The sequence below is a fragment of the Aquila chrysaetos genome, chromosome 1, assembly GCF_900496995.4.
Source record: "Aquila chrysaetos chrysaetos chromosome 1, bAquChr1.4, whole genome shotgun sequence".
Lineage (NCBI taxonomy): Eukaryota > Metazoa > Chordata > Aves > Accipitriformes > Accipitridae > Aquila > Aquila chrysaetos.
In genome coordinates, this window is record NC_044004.1 from 81,416,925 (window position 1) to 81,441,294 (window position 24,370).

The following is a 24,370-nucleotide window of genomic DNA, read 5'->3' on the forward strand; positions in this document are numbered from 1 at the left end:
GGAAAATGATAGTAATTTATAGTTGTCTTCAGTTCTGGTAGCATGACTTACTGTGATAGTTAATTGATAGAGGGGGAAGCCGCATTCACTCAGAAAATAATACAGATGGCTTTGAGCCTAGCCCAGTGGATAGAGATGGAGTGGGATTATTATGGAAACACCCTGTCTTGGTATAGTACTTTGAATGTCTCAGTCTTCTGCTCTGTTAAGTTACTGAAATCTTCTACTGCTTATATGTTGTCTTGATTGATTGTAGAAACATTTGGTTATCTGGGTTATGGGAAATTTTTGTTCACTACATCTGATGCTGTATGGATGTTGGCAGCATCGTACAGATAGCTAGAAATAAGAGACCACTTATGTAACCGTAATTTTTTTCCTTGAGACTTATCACACAGTCTGCTTTTTCACATTTGTAGTGAGTATAAGAAACAGACTTTGCATCTTCACTGTAACCTGTGGCATAGTGTAAAGATGCCTAGGCTTGCTTTTTGGTTTTGCTGTTGTTGAAGAGCAGGTTAAATAAGTCATGCTGATACAATTAAACTAACAGAGGTGCACACACCAGCTTGTTTAAAGTCAGTTTGGATATCTCTACACCATGTTCCCATTTGCCATAAAGACATGCCCTAGGAAACATGCTGTAACTATAACAATTACAAATGAAAGTATTTATCTGTAATTGATGTGTGCTAAATCATGCCCTGCTAAGAGAAGAGGAAGTAGCAGCAGAAATCCTTCTGCAAAGTCAATAATCTTTGGAAACATCTTGATTTAGTCAGTGTTAGCTAGAAGCTTCCCGTTCTGTGCTGCTGGCTCTGTGGGAAGCTCTAGCCCAGCTGCTTGTTCAGAGGAGGTAAGCTCTTCCACCTACCATAGGCTATTGCTGTTTTGTGTACTAACCTAGCACAATGCTCAGTTAGAACAGGAGAAATTAATGGCGTAGTTTTACTTTAATATTTAGCAAAGAAGTGTGAGCCTATTTGCTCCCTGACCCCGTATGTTCAGGGAGTTTTCACTGCGTAGTAACCAATATATTGTCATGAGAAACTAATCAGGTCCTAATAAAACCTGTGTAATTGCTCTTTTCAGAATAGTTATGGCTTCCTCAGGAAACTGATGCGAGAAAAAAACGTAGTCCCTGCATTTCCCCTGTTGTTACCCTAAAGAAGTTCTTGCACAAGGACTGGGTAATCTCAAGTCTGAGGGTACATCTGAGTTTTATGTACCGCAGACTGCAGTGGTATGCATTGCTGCAGTGGTATGCATAGAGCTGATCTCTGGGTTGATCATATTGCTCACATTCAGGATATTCAGGACTGATGTTTGTGAAAAAGGACACCAAGGACAGAGATGTGATTATAATTATGTTTTCGGTCTGTTGCATCCATTTTAGGTCTTTTTCCTTGAAGTTGATAACACACAATTTTGGGACCCAATCCTATGAAAGTGGCTTTAGCCTTATTTTCATGCACAGATATAAAAAAAGCTATCAGATAAAAGCACAGAGAGGCTAAATTTACAGTGCTACTGTGTAACATAAGTAAGTAATAGGTTCATTCCCCAAAATATAGAATGTGAAATGATAATAGGGCAAAAAGATGTTTCCTTTTGCCTTGGTTCACTTGGAAGACGTTATTTTAATTCGCATTCTATGAATGAGAAGGTCGTCTTACAGACATGTTCAGACAGCCTTCATCATCTACAAAGAAGAAGTATAGCCATATATAGCTATGTGATGAACCAGTCCACAGCACTGAAAGATTAGCCAAGTAGACGTAAACTGCAAGAAAATGTGTGTAGCAAGATACACTAACAGTTGCAAAACCTGAAAAGGTAGGAGTGTTCTGTTTGCGTTTGGTCCTTTGCTCACATGAGACATGTAGGAACGGCTGGCTGCATTGGATCTGATCAAAGCAGGTCTGTCTGGTATCTGATAGTAGCTGTGGAAGCCTGGGAAAGACTGTGGAGATGCATGTAGTGATAATTCCCCTGAATACTTCCCTGGTCTCCAATAATGGCAGGTCAGGAGCTTCCTAAGGAAATGAAAGCTTGTATGTATTTTAGTAGCAGTGTGGGTCTCTTCTGCGAAGTTGACTTTATTGTCCTGAAACTAACTTTTTTTGCTGGAGCAGGTCCATCGCCTGCAAATGCTGCCATCACTTCAGAATACAGCATTTTCTGATCTCTGAGGACTACTGTGCGTTAGAATAATATACAGCATAATCAAGAAATAATTGAGAGATAATGTTGACTTGGTATCTTAGCTTTTTTTTTTTACTTATGGTTTTAATTTGGGAGAATACTCATATCCCCATTTTAATGCCATATTCTGATATTTAGTATTGCACTGAAAAGTGCTTAGAGTTTGTCTTGGTGCCTGTAGTAGAGGATAAGTGATTTCGTTGTCTTGTTACCAAACTAAATAAATAGTCATTAAATTCCAGCTGCCCTCAAAAGGTGGTACCTATTATGATTAAGTGAATTGGTGTGCACTGTTGGTGGTTGTACTGCGTAAAGATAGTTGGGTGTAGGTCTTCAGAAAATGAGCTCAGATCTGTTTGTCTAATGTTTATAACCACTTCACTAAAAAATGTGACTACATTTATAATGTAATTCATTTGTTTTAAACTTCCCGGTCTTATGGAAAAGATAATGATACAATGCATGATCTTCATTGCAAATCTGGAATATTTCAAGATCACGGTGATTTCTGTTGTCCACAAAGACAATGATCAAACATGTGTAATCTTTCATGAGGGACTGGCAATAGGAGTTAAATTTGATATAACGCTTCTAGCACAATGGTACTTAATGGTGGTTAAACTTACCACGTAGGGGGTAGAGTTTTAGGTCTATCTGCATATAAAAGCTGCCCCAACTTAATCAAAAGCTGATTTATTTTTAAACTGATATAGCTATTTTTTTGTGGCCATCTACTGTTCTGTAAACTGGGAAATTGTTTCAGTTTAAATTAGCTGATATTTTGTTTTAAGCTGAATTGAAAGAGTATAAACTTTGTTTCTATGCCAACATAATAAATAAGGGAAAAATAAAGTTTCTTGGTATATTCTGTTGTCATCTTCCCACTGAGAGGGATGGCAAGAATTCCCCAAGACAACTTTATTTGAAAATAAGTTAAAGCTTTAAAGGCAAAAGAGAAAATACCGTAAGACAACTAAATCCTTTTTGTTGTCAGAACTTAAGGTTTGGATTTGTTCATGAATCAAATGGGATGGGGCTATTCTAGTTTACATTCCCTGATGGCGGTAACAGGGGCGATGGTGCTCAGCAGCAGGGCTGGGGCGTTCTTGCCTGGGGAGCGGCTGGCTCTTGCTTCGGCCTCTGTCCTCCTGCTGGGAAAACCAGGGAAGCTAAAATAACGTTGAGGTCTCTCTTGGCTCTCTGTAATCCCTTTGTATTTTGTAATAAGAAGAATATTAAAGTTTCCATTTGAAAGATTATTTATTCCAGCTTGAGGTAAAATGAACTTTGTAGTTAATGTTTACAAGGCCTTAAGTGTAATTTTTATGAAAAAAACAAAGCACAGTAGCAGCTTCTTCTGAACTTATGTATTTTCAGGAGATCAACGTGACAGTAGTGATAATTTTGACATCTATGTCTATATACTGAAAAACTACTTTCAACCTATTTTATGCACAGTGTCTAACATATTAACATATATTTAAGGCCAGAGCGTAGGAAGTACTTTGTACCCCCATCCCCACAACAGTCAAGAGAAAGAGGAGCATTCCTCGCACGTTATGCTGTTACGTGCATAACTTGTTAAATCTCAAAAGTCATTTGTTCCCAAGGATTCCCAGGACACGCAGCCTTCCTATTTGAAGTGGTACGTGGCTTGTCTATTGCTTCCTCATCTCAAAGATTTGCCTTGACTGACGGGGAGAGGAATCCCAGCGTGTTTTCATTTCAGAGAGTGGTTGGGGAGCAGTTTCACATGGATGTCAGGCAACAAGTCCTGCAGGGTTTTCCTTTCTCCCCCTGCCCTGGAAATGGGTCCATTACAGAGCATTTGCTCTGACATTTCCTGGATGCTGGAAAGGGATGCTTCATGCTGGGCTCAGGGACCGGCTTCTTGGCTGAGGGAAATGAAGCTCGGAGTCCAGCTTCCCCAGATCAGCAGCCTGCAGAGAGGTTTTTTTCCCCTGGTTCACACTCCACAGTTGGCAGTGGGATGTCACTGGGAGTTGAATGAGGCAATTCCAGTGCACTTGTGTTTTCTGTCCCCTCACACAGTAATGTTTTAGCAGTAAAATTCATTCTGTTATGTTTTTCTCTCCAAAAGCCTGTTCTTGTTTCAGAAGTATTATAGGAAATGGGAAGTTTCCAAAGTTTAGCCTCATGGAAATATGTTTCTGGTTCTTTGTTATAGCTGGAAATGAAATCAGTTGGGATTCCTTGATGACAAGTCTCAGGGGTTTGTTTCCGTAGGGATAATTAGTCTTCCTTATTTACTTTAAAAAGCCAGTTTGCGGAGCAGTTTTTTATGTCTAGGATGAATAATGTGATATAAAAACACATATCTGTTTGCACAATTATCACTTACGTTAGAATCTACTGTGAAGATTATTGAATAGGCTTATTGACCTCCCGGTCGTCGTGAGCTGTTTTATACAGAAATCAGAGGAGAAACCATTTTTATTAAGATAATGGGTCAAACTGCAATTGTGTATATATATGTTCTTTTGAGTTACTTTAGGGGGTTTTCAAAGATGTGAACATCTAAGTTGTCATCTCCTTTGGCTCACTGCAGAGCTACAGCCTTGCGTAACTGTGAAAGGGATGGGGGTGATAGAGGGATGTTGCAAGTTGTCTGCAGGTTCTGTTAGCTGTGGAACCTGCTGGAATACTAGAATATGAAAGTATAACAGGAAAAACAAGTTTGCATGCAGAATTTATTTTCTTTTTTTTTTTTTTTTTTTAAAGCAGATGCAGTCCATATGGAAAGGACTTCTGCAAATGTTTACATGTGTTTCTTTATTTGTATAAGCATATTTGTTACAGATTTTTGTTCTGGTCAGGTTCTTAAAGTGGTTAAGTGCCTTGGTGCAATGAAGCAGAATACTTTCTGTGGCCATTTTTATCACAGCTGGGGGGAAATTAAATTCTTAATAATTAAGGTCTGCATTCCATTAAATAGCAAAAGACCAGCTTGGTATCTGTGACTTTACATGATAGTTTATTAAATTCCTCACAAATGTAGTTCGTTTACAAACATCCTCTTTACCAAAGTTTATTGATCGTATTCCACCAAAGTGACTGGGATGCTTTTCTAAATGCATTCAAGAAAATTTTTCTGTTTAATTTTTTTCTCTGTAATATAACTGCTTTACACAGAAAATGCCTGTTTTGTCAAAAATCTGAAAATACTTCCTTCAACAAAATGAATGTATTTTAAATCAGTATTGGGGTTTGGTTTGGGATTTTTTTTTTTTCTTTAATTTTTGTAGACTGAAAATTATTTTTTAGTGTTATTAGTAAAATGAAAAATTCTGTGCATCTTGGGGGTAGGAAGTGGGCAGGAATGTCAAGTTTTCAGTCAGCCTTCGGAGATAGGCATGCATAGTGTTTGTTGTAGCTTCACTAATTCAGTTAGGGTAAATTGGCATGCAATTTCTAACAGCAAGATTGCCATTTACAGTGCATTTAATATATTTATCAGACTACAGAGCTGATTCTTCAACCCTCCTGCATTTCCATAGTGTTACAAAGTAGATATAGTATAATGATCTGAACGATAATCTTGGGGAGAATAGCTCCATGCTTTAGTTATGTCCAGCTGCCAGGATGACCTGTTTTAAAACTTTAAGGCCCTTGTTCTCCTAAAGCATTGAGAGGCCAAAAACCAGTGACTGTGCATATAAATACTACATTTTCAGTATTGCCCTTGGTCAAATCAATAGTTCAGATTAATTACAAATATTCTTTGTTAGGATAGTTATATAGGAGTGGTCTCTGAATTAAAATTGCTTACAAGAATTGGATTATTGCTCAGTTATTAAAAAAAAATTCAATATCTAACATGAAGATCAGTAAAGATCATATTTTATCTTTTCTTACTTTTATAAGCTATCACAGTTCAAATAAACTTTCAAATGAAGACTTTTACTAAGTTACCTTGAATACACAGTCATCCCCTTTTGGTTTTACTTGATGATCTACTCTGATAAACTAATGAATAAGCTTTTACAATTGGGTAAAAAAAAAAAAAGCTAAAAATGAAAAATTTTAGGAAATTTAGCTATAGTAGTTGCTGATACTGACTGAAAGAATTTGGCCTAGGTCTTCTAAAAGTGATTGTTACTAAAGGTGCCTTAAATACAGTGCTAATTGCTTTGACAACATTGTCTAAAGCTGCTTGGTGCATGCCTTGGTCCTTTATGAGAGGTTCTAGTGGAGTAGGTGGCATTTCTTTTCTGTGGTCCTTCTTGTCATGCCACAGAATTACAATTTCTGCTTTCCTTTTTGTTTAAAATATTTAAAGTAGTGACTTCGTTTTCATAAGCTGATGCCTTTAAATACCTTGGGGCCTCCTCATCATGAAAGGTGAGCATTTAAAAAAATAAACAAACATACTTCTCTGCGTTGTCACTATATAAATTGTTTATATTTCTATTTAATGTGTTCTAAGAGAGGAAAGCCAAGAAGGGAGGCTGTGTCCTGCCCAATGATTACAACCCCCAATATCCAATTTTGTAGACATGTAGGTCCTACATATTATTTATATAGATCTGTTTTCAGTGTTGGCCATCACTGTAAATATTAAAAGGGACGTAGCCTCATTTTGACAATAGGGCAGTTCTGTCTGAGGTTTTATTTTCTTGTGATGCATTCAGAATCTAGCTGAAAGCTTTCTTCTGCCACATTTATATTTGGCAGAAGTATCTATCAAAAAGATACAGAACTGTATCTTTCCAGCAGGGATTAATAGACTCTTTTGCTTGTCTAATTAGGATGTTAGATTCTGTGCATTGAGCAGATTTCATTCAGTTTTACATTTGATCTTTTCCATCACTTCAGTTTCTTGAATTACTAAAACTCTGTACATCATTTCATAATGGATCTTGGCAATCGATGAGCTGCCCAACCATTGTGGCAATTTTGTCATCGCTGGTCTATGAAGAAGACTTGCTTTAACATGATAACTAGGCCCTTCTTTTAGAAAAATTAAGCAAATTACATTCCCTCCATTAAAGTATGCTGTGTGGTTTTCCGAACCTGTTAATTTTAATTAATATAACATCTCTATGTTACAGCTTGTCCTTTTATTAGTTAACACTCTGAATTGTCATTATCCCTCTTCTTACATGTTCTCATGAATGCTAAAATGGTTAAAAAATGTTAGCGCTTAAAGCATCAACACTGGCAGCTGAGACATCAGTTTGCTCTTAGCAAAAATTTGTGTCAGACTTTCTTTTAATCCATGCCGCTATCCTCCTAAGGCTTAATCTGATGACATTTGTAAGGCTTTTTGTTGTGTTGTAAAAAATCTTGTTAAACTTACAGAATCACGGCTTTAACTGCAAAGAGGAATTAGCTCAACCTGAAATACAGGATTTCCAGTAAATGATGTGATTATATATTAAATGAAGACATAAAGATACAGGTGTACATTTTAGTACTCTGTTTCTTTTTTTTTATAGTTAAACAACTATATACAATTTTACTATTTTCATATATGAATAGTTAAAGGCATGTAACTCGAGCTGTTCCTTTTAACTTCAAGGATATAGGATATGATTCCACAATACTCTTCTGTGCTTGTGTGCACACATACCTGTGTTACGGTGCACTGAAAAGCAACAAAAATCTGTTGGTTAAAGAAAAAAGTGTCAGAGTTATTACAACTTCTCTCCCTGAAGACTGCTAATGCAGAATGATGTGTTTTGGAATACCTGTTTACGTTTCTTTTAATTAGTTAATTTTATTTGGGATGTTTTATTTTTAGCAGCTAGATTTCTGATGTTTAGGCTGAATTGGGTTTTCTCTTTTAAGTTTAGTTTGTTAGCACTTAGTGCCTGAAGCACACGTACAAGCTAGACCTGCGGGTCTGTCTGTGCTTACACATCACTGTTAAAAGACTTGAGAAGCTGCTTGGGTTTTTTTAGGGCATTTAGTAGCTCAATGAGCCTCTTCTGATCACAAAACATACTTTTTCTAAAGCATTCTTTCTTTTTCCTCTCTTCCTGACATATCCCACAACATGTATTGATGACCTGTTTAAACTGTCAGTCTTCATCCAGCAGGAATGAAGCAAGAGTCTAATCATGACAAAACAGTTGGTAATTTGAGGCCATCTGCTTTGACATCAGTACCTGGATTTACTTAGTCTCACTTCAAAATTTGGTCTTCTATCTACTCTGGCAAGTAATTTTTTATTTTCTGTGTAGCAAGAATCTTTTACCAAGGTTAACAGTTCAGCAAACTGACTTACAAGCACGCATTAGACTTGAGGGTTTTTAATGAAGGCAGTGAATATTCCTGGCATTTAATCAGAATACAGAGGTTTATTGTGTGAGGGCCTTGATGGGGGAGGGTTTTGGTCACAAATGAGTATTTTTAGCATATATGGCATTTTGTTCATCCTAGTTAACACTTACTGTTACAGTGCCTTGGGGACAAATGTATTCTTTCCAAATATGAAATTGCCTAATTATTTTTCCATCATTTTTCATTATACCAGTACAGATGCAGATTAATAGAATTTTTTTCTCAAGTTGTTGACCCTAAATAACTGTGAATTCGCACTCTAATAAAAAGTTGTTTATCTTTTGAATTAATTTGGAAGCTATATAGTTTTGATTCACTGTTGCTGAATATAGACTTGTTAATAGCATACACAGCACTGCTGACTTGCATAAAGTCATTTAATGATAGTAAGTATTACAGTATACCGCTTGTGTATTTAACAGCATGGGGGAGGATTATTTTCTTAGATACGCAAAGCATTACTCTATGTTAAATGTCTTTGAGAAATCAGCTACCCTTGAGCATTGCTACTGTAGTAATCTTACCAGATTAGCCTCTAAATATTTCAGATTGTTAGGTAATGGCTCTTATTAATATTTGCAAAGTTCTTTCTACTGCAACTGAGCAGCTTTATTATAGAGGGCCCCAGGCTTTCATGGTGTATAAGGAAGAATAAGCGTAAGGAGCAATCTCAGCTTTAAGAGTACTGCCTAAATTTCTGACTCTGAGCTCCTGAAATGTGAGCAGGGGGAAAAGGACACTACCCTGCACCCTGAGGAGCATTGCTCATCACCCATGGCAAGAGCCAACTGCTGCTCTGTGACTTGGGCATCCCTCACTTCTGTGGCTCAGCAGATGACGGAGGACCTCTGCTTCACACAGCTGCCGGCTCTGTTTCACTCCATACAGGGGGTATGTCTGCGTGGTCTCTTCTGTGGTCCCGTATCAGCTGTCAGCTGCCTGACTTAGACACTGGGCATTGGTCTGTTAATGGTAGCACAGATGCAGTGCCGAGTACTCGAGTGTTTAGCCAGCTTTCTTACTAGGTTTCACTGATATTTGTAATTGGTTGTTTTCAAAGAAGTATCTAAGCTGGACAAAGTAGGAGCTGCCTGTGTTACGCACCACTGATTTAGGGAGTTTGGTTGCTCAGCAGAGATTATTTATACCATGCATCAAAAGAGAGGAAGTAGTGACACTGATAGAAAAATGTGGAGCGTTGAGGTATAGAGAATGAGGTTGCAGTGAAGACGTTTGGGGTTTTTTTTAAAGGGAGCAGATGTCTGATCAGCGCAAACAGCAGCACTCCTGAGCAGTGGTTTGCAAGCTTTTGTATCCGCAGCTCTGCTCCCATATGCAGTTTCATGTTTTTCATGTTTAGCTTGGGATCTAGACTAAAAGCTATAGGATGAATTTTTACTTTGGTCTCAGTTCTTGGCACTGCTGTAATGACTTCTGCACTGGCATTCCTGTGAGTTTCTGATGAAGTTCTAGCAGTAGGTTTATTCTCCTTTCCTCGTCACCTTGGTTTATTTAGTAGAACAGGACAAGATGACAAAGGGTGACTTTGCAGGAAGATCCGACAGTGCTAAGCCACTGCAGATCTTCTACTTCTCAGCCAAGCGGTTTTGCTGAGCACGAGGCGTTCTTTGTCAGAGATGAGAGAGCAGAAAATGCTTATAGACAAGTGTTTTGAAATAGAAAATTGAGTGGTTTAAATATTACCAAAAACCATAGCTGGTTATACCTTTTCAGTGACTGAGTCTTTTCAGGTTTTGTTCTACCTCGTTATTTTCAAATGCAACAGCTTATCCCATACCTAGTGGCAGGCAGATGCCAATTCATAGAAAACCCAAGATTAAATTAAGTCATTCCATCAAGTTCCTTCCATAAAGTAATTAAGTTCATTTTTTAAAGTTTTTTTTTCTAATAAGAGTGATCTGCGTAAGATCTGCGTAAATACTCCAGTACACTTTTGGAAGTGAACAAGGAGGAAAGGCACATCTGTCCCGTTTTCACTCTTCTTGCAGGAAGGCAGGAACTTGAAGAAATTTTTTGCATATTTCAGCAAATACAACATAGGCTTTTGTGACTTTCAGACCCATTTTAAACTTGCACTGCTGACGAATGACCCCTGTAACTTCCTAACAGTGCACTAATTTGAGACATCTAGCTTCACAGTTACAGGATTAACTCTTCTGGGAGTCCATAGATCTTAATCTTTAGCACCAAAGGGCAAATGAGTGTCTTTAACTACATTACCATTAACTATGTTATCTCTTTCCATGCTCCATTAATAAACACGATGAATGGGATTGCGTGGAAAGAGTCTTCCCTAATGAGCGGCACTCTGGCAGTTTGACACCTCCATGCACATTTGTGCAGCTGCTGTACTGACCATGGACTGCAACTTCTGTTTGAAGTTCAGTCTTCTCAAATATTTTGTCTTTGTAATGTGAACTAAATCAGATACCAAATTTATCAAAATTACCACTCCAGCAGTTTCACAAAAATAAATTTTTTAGGCAATAGTTTTAGATAAGATAAGATATCTTTATCCTGAAGAATTTTTATCTGACTTTATCTGCTGTTTGACTTGTCTCCTTACCTGGAAGAATTTGAATTAGCTGGAATTACCTGGAAGAATTTCATTGAAAGTATGTGGAATACTATTATTTTGATTTTTTTTTTTTTCTTTAAAGGCAGAAATTCAGGAAGGAGATAATAAGGTTGCTTGGCCATTATATCAAGCTGTTTTCTGTAAAATGGACACAAAATACTATAGTTCAGCACAAAAAGTCAAATAAAGGAGATGATTTTACTTTTCTATCTGATTGGAACTTGCTCACACTAATGGCTAAATACAAAGCTAATAAAGCCAATAGGAGTTCTCCCTTAAATTATTATAATGACTATCACAGAGTGGTAATCGGAAAGTATTTCAGATGAAAATTGGTGCTGAAGCCAAAGGAATATTCCTGATCTTTTGTGGGCTTATAGTATTTTTCCAAAAGAAAGAGCTGTGTGCTCCCTGGATTCCTATCAGGCATTTCAAGCGGTTTTCTGAAGAGCAACAACTTTGTTGTCAAAGGATGTTAAACACCTTCTCTGTAACCCACTGGAGGAGATGACCGTAGTGCCACAGCAGGCAGGAGAGCAAAAAAATTACTCGTGTCCTTTCTGCCATATAACTTGTTTGTTCATGACAGCACTCATGAAACAACTCCAATTAATAATGATTAGGTCTAACTGTAATCTTTTCAAAAAAGATAAATGGAACTGTTTCTACTCATGAATGCTTTTCATGTCTCTGGAGGAATAGGAATTGCAGTGTGGGTTACTGCTGGGAGTTCTTATATTGGATGAATAATCTTTGTAATTGCTGCCTTTTGGTTTGTCGTGCCTGAATCCTGCCTGATACGCTTGTGTAAAGAACTATATATATCTGCATTGAATACACGAGTACTTTTTGTAGTGAATCACCTCTTAAACTTTGTGAATAGCCTCTTAAATTGTCATCATGACAGCCCTTGTCTTTCTCAGTGAAAAGCTGAGTTGCAGGCAGAATGCAGTAGCAAAGTCTGGCCTATGCTGGACTTGCCTCTGTGCTGTCATGCACCCTTTACTCCGGATTGTCAGGCTGTCTTGTCTTCTCCACAGATTCTTCTCCTCCGCCCATGCTTATTTGGGATTTTCACCTAGCAGATTTACTGGCATAGAACTGTATCTGAACTGACCCAAGCAGCAAACATAAGCACTTGCCAAAAGGCAGTTTTGATCTTCACTGGCTGCCTCAGCCTGTTTTCCTTTTCAGAGACAATCTGGGGCATGTGATCCTGATTCAGAGAAAGATTTATCCCATCTCACTTCTATGATTCAGACATTTGGGAAGAAAGAAAAAGAAAGAACATGATCCTTGAAGAAGATATCCCCATGGACATGTGAGACTAGAGTTTGGCTAGTAAGGAAATAGCCTCACCAGGCTGAGAAAAAACGTCATCCATCATCTCAAATAGCAATCCTTTTCTAGTCAGAAGGGAGCTATGGTTCTGCAGTGACACTGAACAAAGAAGCCCTCTTCTAGAAAAGGACGTGACAAAGCACGAGCACCTCCCCTTTCAGGCAGGCAGCGAAGCTCTAGAAGCTCCTTCACGTGGTGCTGGGCCGGTCTGCTTAGTGACAGGAGTATGACAGATGCCTCTATCCAAGATAGAACGTGTACTCTTGGCTCTAGTTTTGATATGCTGTGTGGTGTTGAGTAAGGTATTTTTCTTCTCTGACATAGTAGGACTATGCTACTGTTCTGTACGGAGCTTCTGGTATCTATATGTAATAGCGGTAATAGTGTGTCTATTTCAGTCTGTATAAATATGAAGTATTTATAGGCTTAAATATGGATATTCCTAGCAGTACAAGTGGTAGACATGATTATTTACCAAAAAAAAAAAAAAAAAAAAAAAAAAGAGCAAGAGAGGGGTTTTGTACTGCCTTGAACCAAAGGCAATGAAATGCCTTTGGTTATTCTTCTCCTATGACTTTGTCGCTTCAGGGTCACAGTTTTAAAACTGTGCCTTAAGGAGTGTAGGTTCATGCTGACTTCATTCTTACCTAGGAGATGACTTTCTCATAAATGCGTGTAAGCAAGTCGTTCTGTGTTTGAAAAATACAGCGGTAATTAAAAATACAGTCCTTTGCTTCAACTGGTTGCTAGCAAATCCATGCTGGAACAGTAGGAGTGAACCACGAAAACAGAGTAAGTATGCCTATGAATATAGGCTGTTGACTGTTCTCTAGCCACAAGCTTAAGCCAAGACTGTCTGGTTTTAATACCAAAGTAATACTTTAAAGGTGGATTTAATTTCTAAATTTTAAGATTTAATACTTTGTTTCAATTCACTAAAGATGTTTCAAAAATCTGGCTTGTTTTACATGCTTCAGAGCTCTTTGAAAGCAGTTGGCAGCAAATACTCTGCCTCACCAGAAGTATTTGGTAGTTCTCAATATCCGTACATGATATGGGAAATGGAATATGAAGGCTTCTGCCTGTTTGAATAGAATGCTGTTAGCAAGCAGCGAGGAGAGGAATGCTGCTTTGAATTTAAAAAGTCTGCACAGAAGAACCATGCTTTGAGTTGTTATGAATCTGTTTCAGGAACAGGCAGTTTCTATCAAAAGGTACAATTTGCTATGTATTAAATCTTTAAAAGTTTTAAAAACTTTTTTGGAGAGGTATATGCAAAACATACTAGCTGCACTCCAAAATTTACTATTTTAGGGCTATGTTGCATCTCTGTGACATACCCAAGGGTCTGTACTAAATCCCATTTCTGTGCACTCATTCATGAGTAGTATCTTTGATGCTACTGTACAAAGTAGTGTACTCAAAAGCCAGATGTTTTAGGGGTCTCTGTTCTGAACTAGAAATTTCAGGGTACTGTTCTAGGCTAGTGTCTCATGGTGTCTCATCTCACACTTGATTTGCTTTAAAGACCAGACATTTGGGGGTATTGAAATCTCAACTCAAAGTAATGCAACCAGAAAGTAAGTTGATTTGGGGGGGGCAGAAATGTATTACCTTGGTCTTTTATGCTCCAGGCTTGCAGTTTGTAAAAACTCAAGGCAAATCTAGAATGTAGAACCAGCCAAAACCACAAATTCTGATTTAGACCTACTTGGCTCTTCTGAATCATCACAAGCTCTGGGCAGTGAGTCAGCCAAGAGCTGGTTTTCTCTTCAGTACTGTGTAAACACAAGATGTTTCCCTGGGCTAAATATTATTAAGTAAAAAAGTCATGTTTATTTGATCTTATTTTTTTTTAAATGTCATGTATTGTATAAAAAATGATAAATACATAAAGCTACCATCTAGGGAAATCTGAAAATCCTTCTCTTTTACACTTTCTTCATCAGCTCAGTTTTGAACACGAAGCAGTTTTAGGGTACCCTGCTATTTTTTATTTGGTTCTGTAAGTGATAATGATTTGGATCAAACTGCTGACAAAGCTTCACGTGTTGTGGGAAAATTAGCTTTGGAAATTGCCATTACATTTAAAGTAATTAAGAAGAACCGCAGGACTCAATTCATAGTTCTACCATGATGTGATTTGAATTCTTAAAATTCAAAGTGAAGGTTCTGCAGCTGACTAGTGCTTTTTCAGGGAAAACTTTAGATATGGATACATAGGTGTATGTAAACATGATGTGGGGTTTTAATCTTTAGGATGCTGTAAGTTTGTTGGCTGTGACAAGCACTGGAAAAGCTAATGACTATTTTCTAGACATCACATCCTTTTGCTTCTGGCAAGTCCTCTCATGCACCTTACATCTTTCCAGAAATCGCTCCTCACAGTGATTTAATGAGAGGCAGTTACCTTGCCGAGCTGTCACACCCCCAAGCGCTCGCTCCTTTTCTCTTCCTGCCCACCCTTGCTGTCTGTAGGTCTGGCTGAGCACCCGCAGCCGGGGGGGTCCGGCTAGTCCCAGTCCCGTCGCTTTAGTCTCTCAGCGGTGGTGTTGGCTGCCACTGTGGAAATTCAGCGTAGATTGGTGGGCATCAGTCTGCCAGTAGATTTATCTCTTTGTGGCTCTTCACCATTCATGTGGTTGAAGTGGATGGCAGGTCAGAAGATTAGAGGGAAATAGATATGTATGTAATAGAAATATGAGCCGGAATATAGCTTACTCCCTTTTTGACCCCGTTTATTTTAGTATAGTCAAATGCTTTTTGTTTGCAATGATGTTTTCTCTTTCAAAATTAGCATCTGTTGTCTGATGATGGAATTCGTTAACATAGCCCTTAAAGTTTGTTATTCTGCTGAAATCTATGATTAATTGTGGCTTCTTTTTTTCCCCCATCTTGTTTAAAACTTTTAAGATGTAATACAGCTGAGAAAATAGTTGTGTATCACATTAAGAATACTGTTTTAAGATAATAATTTATTAAGTCCCGTGACTGGGGACTCCTGTGTATACTATTTAAAAGATTGAGCGGAGGTTCTGCTTAGGAAAAAAGTAGTTGAATCATATTGATACAGTATATTAAGATGAAGTCTGACTGTGCTTTTAGTACTTGTTTAGTCATGATTCAGCATGAAGGGCAAAGGCAAGGTGCAGTGTGTGTGTATGTGCCCATACATGCAGGAGGTGGTAGGAAACGACTGCAGCGTTCTTCTGTGGCATAGCAAAGGCAGAGCTCCTTTAAAAATAACTGTACAACAAGCTGCACATACAGTCTTTTGGTTTCTTTGTTTATCTCACCTTATGAAAAAGATGATTCTGAGGGTAAAGAAAAAAACCCCACAGATGAGAACACACACAGATGCAATACCAGCTCTACAGTAGAATTATAATCCTCCCTTCTGCCCCAAAATCAAAGACAGACATTAAAGACATGAAAAAGATGACTGGTGTTTATCTTTTTTCCCCCCTTTCTGTAGTGCGGCTTCATGACAGCATATCAGAAGAAGGATTCCATTACTTAGTCTTTGACTTGTAAGTATGTGTTTTGCATATGTTTAGCATGTTGGGGATGTGGTATTCAAAGTTTTAGATGCAAATACAAGTTCACAAGATACATGCATGGTTCTGGTGCAGTGAGTTGGACAAATAGATGTAAACAGAGCTGGAAGGACAGTAATGTATTTGGTCATTTGCATGTGCAAGAACTGATTTGTAAGTGTCACTGTAAGAATTCCATATTAAGAATTTTGAATAAGTAGGGCCATGGTTGAAATGGATTTTAATGTAAAATATAGGTACGTAAGTAAAAGTTGCATGAAAAGGATGACTCGGAAAAAAATAATTTACTCCAAGCCAATTGTCTGTAAAGGAAACATTTTAAAAAAACATATGGAAGAATAGTTTCTCTACAGAAAAACTCCATTGCTGGATTGCAAGGTAAGCCTGACTTTCCTAGAGGGAAAGACTGTTTCAGTATTTTACTCCTGATTCATATCTTACTGATACTTAGAGTGTTTCATTCTGACACCATTCAGAATGTAAAATGCCCAGCATATAGAAAGGAAGTTTTCTACTTATTTCCCATTTTGCTTCAGGAATTTCAGTCCTGTGAGCTTTTCATGTAGTGACTGTGCGTATGTGGAGCTCATTCTTCTAGATAGGCTGTTTAGTGGAAGAAGGGATGGTGGCAACATGAACGATGTGTCTCGGACTCTTAACTTAAAAAGAGACACTGATGTTCTTCATTATTCCCTGGGACAGGCAAACTTTTCTGCTCGCTTGAAAAGTTACTGCTTTTGGTTCTGGGTATGGGCAAACATGAATTATTAGGAATTGCCTTGCAGAACTGACTTATTTAAGTAAAATTACGTATTTCAACTGAATATTTTTCCAGGGCAGTTGATGGTTTTGACAAACAACACCCCCCAACCCTCGCCCCCAAGAGCTTTCTTAGGCCCAACGTGGTTTTGCTGATTAGGAGGAGAATACATTATTTCCCCTAGAACTGTGAAATAGCTCATTTCTAAGCATACAAACTGAAATATTTGCATTCAGCATAGGTAAGTTAGAACCTGGATCTTCACAATCAGTTGTGTGCTTTCATGTTCAGGTTACATTCTGTTTTATTTTCGGACCTAATTTTTTTTAAAGAAATCTGTGAAGACTTCTTCAAGACTAGATTTCAGACTAGCAATACAAAAATATTAAATAGCCTGTGTGCAGTGAAGGCATTCAGGATTCAGTACTCAAATCCTAACTGGGCTCAATAGGAACTTGTATCTGATTTGTATATATCCCAGGTAAGCGCTCTGACTGTTGACTTGGAAATAGCTCTAGGGCACAACACGCATACTTGTTCTCTGACATGCACTGGGGTTTGTTTCGCCTTTTTTTTTTTTTTTTTTTTTTTTTTTTTTTTTAAGGGCTACAAAGGAAATCTTTCTATGTGGAATTGGAAGAAACATCTTAATCCTGAATATTTCCAAGAAGTGCATGTAGAATTCTTAGTTCTAGGGACAGTATCCCTTCTATAAACTGGTGGCATTTTTATTTCTTTGTTGTTCTACTGTACTATTAGAAACTATGGCCTACTGTAATTGCAGTTAGTCCACTTCTGCCTTAAATTGAATACATAACGCCAGACATATCTCAGGGGATTATGATGGTAATGTGAACTAGAAGGCATTTGAACAACTTCAAAGTTGTAGATACCACTATCTGTATCTTGATAATAACAGAACAAATAGAAGTCTGTTTTCTGCAACAAAAATTAATACCTAACCCAAAGATACTGTCTTGGCAGAAAGCTAGATTCTGCAGGAGGCATTCTGCACTGGCACGAACTTCCTCTGTTTCCCTGTCAGTCCCATTCAGGACAAACATAGGAACAGACTCAAATGTATGCTGTTCATCTAGAACGGTCCACATGGTTTTGTTTTTCATCCTCTTCAAAAAAAGAGGGCTTCAACATATATATATATATGTGTATACACACACACACACACACACACACACAGAGCTTTTTATGTTTTGATCATGTGGTTTGGGTTTTTTGTCAAAATGACTTATTTTGCAAAAAAGAAAACGTCTAAGTGGTAGAAGTAGTGACCGTACTGACTGTTAGTTGTCTTTGCAAAAGCATCATGTTGCATTCTTGAAGAACTTTTGCCTAATTAGTAAGGATGGCTGTTCACAGTTCATTTTTAATTCAGACTAAGAAATTACTGCTTTAATGCTCACTAATACTATTTATTAGTGAAACTTCATCTTTTACTGCAGTTAAAAATATGTGGGTTAGTGGCTTGTTTAAATGTACATAAAAGACTTGCCACAAAAAAAGGTACCATATGGACTTCTTTAATATGAAGGCCAAGTACATGCTTTTATTTATTTATTTAATTTTTATTCAACAGGAGCCTGACTGTGGTGTAACACTGTCACTCCACCCACGCATATCATTATGTCATTATCTTAATGATTTCTTTCAGACTGTGTGGGATTCAGTATGACTGTTTTTTTAGAAATTTCTTTTAGACTGCATCCCACATCATAAAGTGAAGAGGAAGAGTGCTTTTTCTGTGAATAAAAAAAAACCAATCATTGTCACCTTCTATTTTGAATTTCTAATAATCTCTTTTGAATTAATGTCATAGAGATGTCTGCAAATCGAAGGAGAAGCCTGTTGCTTTGCTTGTATACCTCAGTGATAGCTGTGCTTTTATTTTGTGGAAAAAAGTGATTAACGTGCTCTGTGACAGGCATGCATCTGGGTGAGGAGTTCTAGTGTCTAGTGGAAGTCTTTTAAAATCCATGTGGAAACTGGACATTGAACAATGAAATATGTGCTTTCTGACAAAATGCGATATCGGGGTTTTCCTGTAAGAAGCCCTGCATATAAGAGAAGTAGATGCACTGAAGTATTGACATATCATACGCACACACGCATCCACACACAAAATTTATCTTTGGTTGCTGACTCCTCATCTCTGAAATATATGCATGGTGATGTCATTCTGGAATATGGTGGTAGTTTTGCACTTGACTAGGCAAAGTAGTGATTTTCAAGGTCTCGTTGATGTCACTGCCAAGGAACAGAGGCATCTTACTGATCTACCAATATGGCTTCTACTTATTTTAGAAAATTAACAAAGGCAGCCTTCTGTGATACTTCTCCCAAGCAAAGGACTTGCTCCTGTTATGTTTCTCGCACTAGGTATAGTGAAGTGATTTGCGGATTAATAAAATCTGCATAGTAAGATCAGGAATGGACTTCATGAAGTTTCTTGCTCCTCTTCCCTTATTGGTTAAGGCAACTGTAGTTAGGATTTGCGTGTCCCTATCAGCCCGTTTCAGTTGCTAAGCACGAATGAGGTTGTCTTCAGCGTTAATGATGCTAGATGAGTTCAAAATCCAATCAATTCTGTCAGTATTAATTGCTGTATCTGAATGGAAACAGCTGTAGCACTTGAAGACTCTCTTGTGCAAGTCAATGAGATTCTCTTTTTTCAGTGTCTCCCATTTTAATGCACTGGATGAGATGCAACAATTGGTACATTTAGAACCCTGTGTCGCTGTTGAATCCCAAGTGGAGGGACTGTACTGTGTAGAAGAAACAAAAATACAAAAAAAAAAAAAGCCTAATTGCAGAACAATGTTTGCCTAGGGTAAGTCCCTGAACCTTTCTTTTTGGAAGTAGAAAGGTCACAGATAAATGTAAAAAAGGATATCATTGTGAAAGCAGTTTAAGAATTAAGAAATGGGAGGAAACAACGCCAGTGTGATCATCAGCAGAGGCTTTTTTAGCTACCTTTGCTAATTTGGGAGTTCCTTTTAAATACCTTCTTATATTTGTAAATTTTCTAATCGGTCAAATGTGGTACATGAAGTTGCATATTTTTGTATATGGTGTTACGAATGTTTGCAACAAAGAAATGTGGCATTTAACACTGTAAATAAATGCAGTAATTTGTTTTAGTGAGTATAGAAAGTCAGTTGAATGCAGCAGTTGAAAACTGCTTCTAACGGTACCTCTTCTGAGAGGTAAATAGAAGTAGCATCCTTTGTACCTGGAATCCTTCTGCTTGCCCCTCTCTCTGCAGTTTTTCTGAAAGACATACCTGGTGCAGAGGGCCTTGGTGTTTCTACATGCTGCTTGTACTTTTGTTTAATCAAACCCATGTGCTTTATTTGTCATTTCAGTATGCTCTTCAGAAAATTACGAAAGATTAATAATAATTTGTGAGAACCAGTGGCTTTTAATTTGTACCCTGAAAGTTACTAGAGCTCATGTAATGAATGTCCTGTCACGAAATAAGACGTCACTGAAGTCGACAACGTATCTGTATCAGAAGGGCATTGAGTTCCATTTACTTCCCATTTTAATCTTGTGGGGAGAAAGTAGCTTGGCAGCTGTTCATGTAGCTTTATAGTGACGGCCCAAAGTTGTGGTTTTTTTACTTTTTACCCTCTGCTTTACAGTCTTCACTTACATTGTATATAGCCTACCTGGATATATTTGTAGATCTAACTATGCTGGTAGTTGCCTTCTAACTTAAGTACACAGACTAGAATCTGTGTATGATTCCCACCCCACCCAAATGGTACGATACATCAGTTTTTCATTGTTTCAGCGTAGGGGAAAAAAAAACCCTAAACGTTTAACAGAAGCAGCAGTCAAATTATAAGTAAGTCCTCTATTTTAATTTCCTTCTGTAATTTGATTTCAGAGATCAGCCTAAGTATTTCTGTTGATTGGCAAAACCTCCAAGAGTTCTGATTTCAGAACACCTCTCCATGTAAGGCTATTCGGTGCCCTTACTGGTAACAGAGCAGTAGCACAGAGCCATGCATTCTCCAAAGAGTACATCACACTTTTGTTTCAGGTCATGGCCTTCGCTAGCCAAGGAGAACCTCATAACTAAGGACCTCTTCTATGTGTGTAGTTTGTATTCATGATAGGTATCTTGGGTCCTTCCCTAGCCATCATGTTTCATAATTGAAGATACAGGGGGGAGAAAATCCACCTAGCAAAGTGACATCTAATAAGGAGTAGAACGCTTTGTAGCCACTTTTGTATTAAACTGTATAGAGCATAAAAAGTTTATTGGTAACTGCTCTGTTCTTTATTTATAAAATCAGTGAATAATGTAGGTTGGTAAGGATCCCTAGAGGTTATCTGGTCTAACCCCCTTCTTGAACAAGGTCCAATTGAATCAAGATGCTCAGATATTTGTCAAGGTTGGAACATCTTCAAGGATAGAAATTCCACAACCTCTTTGAGCAACAAGTGCATAATGAATAATTATAATAACAATAAGGAAAGAAAAATTCTTATATTTGGTATTTCAGGTGTTTCAGCTTGTCTGTTGCCTTTCATGCTGTCTCTCTGTATCCACCCATTAGAGAGTTGTAGACAGCAATGGGATCTCCCCTGAACCTTCCTGTCGTAACGGTGACCAAACTCAGTTATCCCAGCCTCACCACGTGCTTCCAACTGTAACGGTCTTGGTGGCCCTCCGTTAGACACAGTTCATTATGTTGGTGTCATTCACATACTGGGAAGCCCAAAAGGGGACACAGTACTCCAGGTGTGATCTCACGAGTACCAAATGCAAGGGAAGAATTGATTTCTTCAACCTGCTGGCTGTGCAGTTGACCTTTTTTGCTGCAAGGGCACATTGCCCATGTATGCTCAGTGAGCAAAGGCCACTAACACAGCTAAAACGATTTTCTCAAGAGTCAGAGGCTCAGGAGATGCAAGTGAGTTCTGGCCTCTCTTAGTTCCCTGTGCTACCCTCCTTCATTATGGCCATTTATCTGTCTTCTGAGGATTATTCCTAATGTATCCTTCAGAGTGACAGAGCGTGGGAATTCTTGACTACTCATTCAGTTGTCAGTGAAATTCACCTGCTCTGTTCTTGCTTTTATTTTTTCATCGTTTAACAATGGTTATGAATGCCAAGCAAATGTTTAGTGTCAGCGAATAAGAATGCATATCCCCATCTTTTCTCTGTGCTTAAGAAGAACAAGCATCAGCTTGGTGTTCTCTCCCACTGAAACGCACTTTGATGACTAAAGCTTTTTCTTTTCTTTCTTGGCTTGGATCAAAAATGAGTGTTTTAGGGAAGAATAAGATCAAAGGATGCTTTGTTTTTTCTTTCATCACAAAGGGAGAACTATTCCTCTTTACCAGAACTGTTGTAGACAAATATATATGCAAAAAGGAGGTATCAAAGACTGTCAAAATATGCATCAATCAAACATTTTGTGTAACAGCAACCAAAGCCAGTTTCTGGAAGGTAGAAGACAAAAACAAAAAGAGAGAGAGAGTACAAATCAGGCAACCAGCTATTTTACCTCCTCCAGATTTTATTGCAGACTTTTGTACATAATAGCATTCCGTTACTTGAAAGTGATTACTTTGGAAAGTCAGTGAGGTGTAAACTCAGAAGAAGGAAGATGTAGCCCAAATGTAAATGGAAACATGAAAATGAAGTTTTTAACTGGCCTCCTTGGAGAAAGGAGCTATGCTGCTGGTTGAGCAGGTCATTTCTGTCGTCATCTTATGTGACTGAGTAACTGGGATCTACAACGAACTGTTAGTACAGCAATTTGCAAATGAATGTTATGGTTCTGAAGATTCAAAGTATCCTCATTTTTAATTTTTTAATCCTATTAAACTTAATTGTATTCAGTAATGATTGTATTCATTGCAGTATAGATTTTTAAGCATCTTAATCTTTAAGCACCTTGTAGCCCACTCTGGCTTTTACATTTGGGAATTTATTGAGAATATAATGTGCTATATGAAAGTTCACTACACTCATAAACAGTAATGAAATACGAACATTGATCTCCCATCTAGGAATTACTTATGTTGGCATATCAGTAGGATCAGGGTTTTGGAAAGCCGGAGTCGGACTAACCTGTGCATCCTTCCTGTCCTTTGAGGCTGTGTTTAGGTGCTCTGGTTAGGCTGTGCGCTCACGTGGGTGCTCCACATTGTGTGCGTTTTCAAGGCTTGCATCTGTTTTCAACTGTTCAAAACAGCATCTGGATATATGAAGATTTGCATGTAGCTGTGAAAGTATGCCAGTGTATTCCATAAAAGAGAAATGTGACGGTACAGGAAAGGTCTTCCTGTTTTGAGTCCACTCTCTTGTTGACACAGGCAGCTGAGTTTTACAATTCTATTTAAAAGCTCATCAGTCTTCATCTTAAAAATAGAGCACCTGTCTCAGTTACTTTACTAAAAACTGTTTAATTACACCAGTTTTATGATTGTTAGAAAACTTCTCCTGATTTTAACCCTATATTTATTCACAGGTATTATATGCTTATTTATGAACTGTACCAATATTGTCCCTTACAGCTCTCCTCTATGGAGAGCACAGTTTATGCTTTGTCTTCAGTATTTATTTTCATCCCTCTTAAACTTTGTTTTGCCAAGCTAAACTGACTTTGATTCTCTGAGAAGATAGCCTAGTAGCAATTTTCTGCTCATATTGCTGTTTCAGTTCCCTTTTCTGAATGTGAGTGACCAGAACTGTGTATGGTACGAGGAGGGATTTTACTGCTGTATCTAAGGACACTGCTGTCATCCTATTTCACATGCATTCCAAGACCGTGGCAGCATCCTGCTGGTGACTCATTCTGGACTGTCATCTTTGGCTTACAACAACACGATTTTATTTCTTTTTAACCAATTCCTACTATTAAGCCACTGGTCGTACAGTGAAATCCTAAGTGTGCAACCATACACAGTTGCTTCTGTTACTGGTCCTCTGGATCATACAGTTCTTCCCTCATACTATTAATACCTCTTAAATTATTTTAAGTGGCACTTTCACTAAACTATTCCTACTTTTTCAACAAAGGTAGCTGAAAATTTTCTAGGAAAAAAATCTGCCATTAAACTGATTAAGGTACTCTGCTTCTACTGATACTCTCCGTCCAACTCGGTAATGCTCTTTCTAGCAAAAGCACAAAAAGCAAGCCACTCAGGCACATGGGTACACCTCTGTTGTGTTTTGACCTACACTTAAAGTCCCTTTTCTCTTTTTAGCATTACTATGTTCTCCTTTCTTAAATCTGCCTTACGCTGCAGTTTTCAATTTATCCTCAACTGTTCTGAATTTCAGCCACAGTTTTCCTTGCTGGTCAGTTCCCTTTATTCTTGCAGTTTTACTATTTATTCTTGACACAACTTAACTGATGTATGGCATCTTGCCCACTAAGCTGCTGCTTTTATTTTCAGGTTATGATTGCTCTTCCACCACATCCTTTTTATTCATGTAATGATTTGGATGGACAAACCTGCGACTTTAGTTCCTTCATCTTGCTGGTCAAGACCTCTTGCATTTCTGTACAAATGTTTCAGTTACTTCTCTCTGACTTCTCCCTGTCAAGTTAATTTAAGATG

General features: G+C 37.9%; 1 protein-coding gene across 33 annotated transcripts in view; it reads left to right on the plus strand.

Moving 5' to 3' along the window:
* The window catches only part of CAMK2D (calcium/calmodulin dependent protein kinase II delta), a 166,217-nt gene that overhangs the window by 81,504 nt on the left and 60,343 nt on the right, over positions 1-24,370 (plus strand). For all 33 annotated transcript variants that reach the window (XM_030009396.2, XM_030009304.2, XM_030009892.2 and 30 more), the window contains one exon: positions 15,927-15,981. In XM_030009396.2, the coding sequence (XP_029865256.1) occupies positions 15,927-15,981 (55 nt within the window). The remainder of the gene's footprint in view (positions 1-15,926; positions 15,982-24,370) is intronic.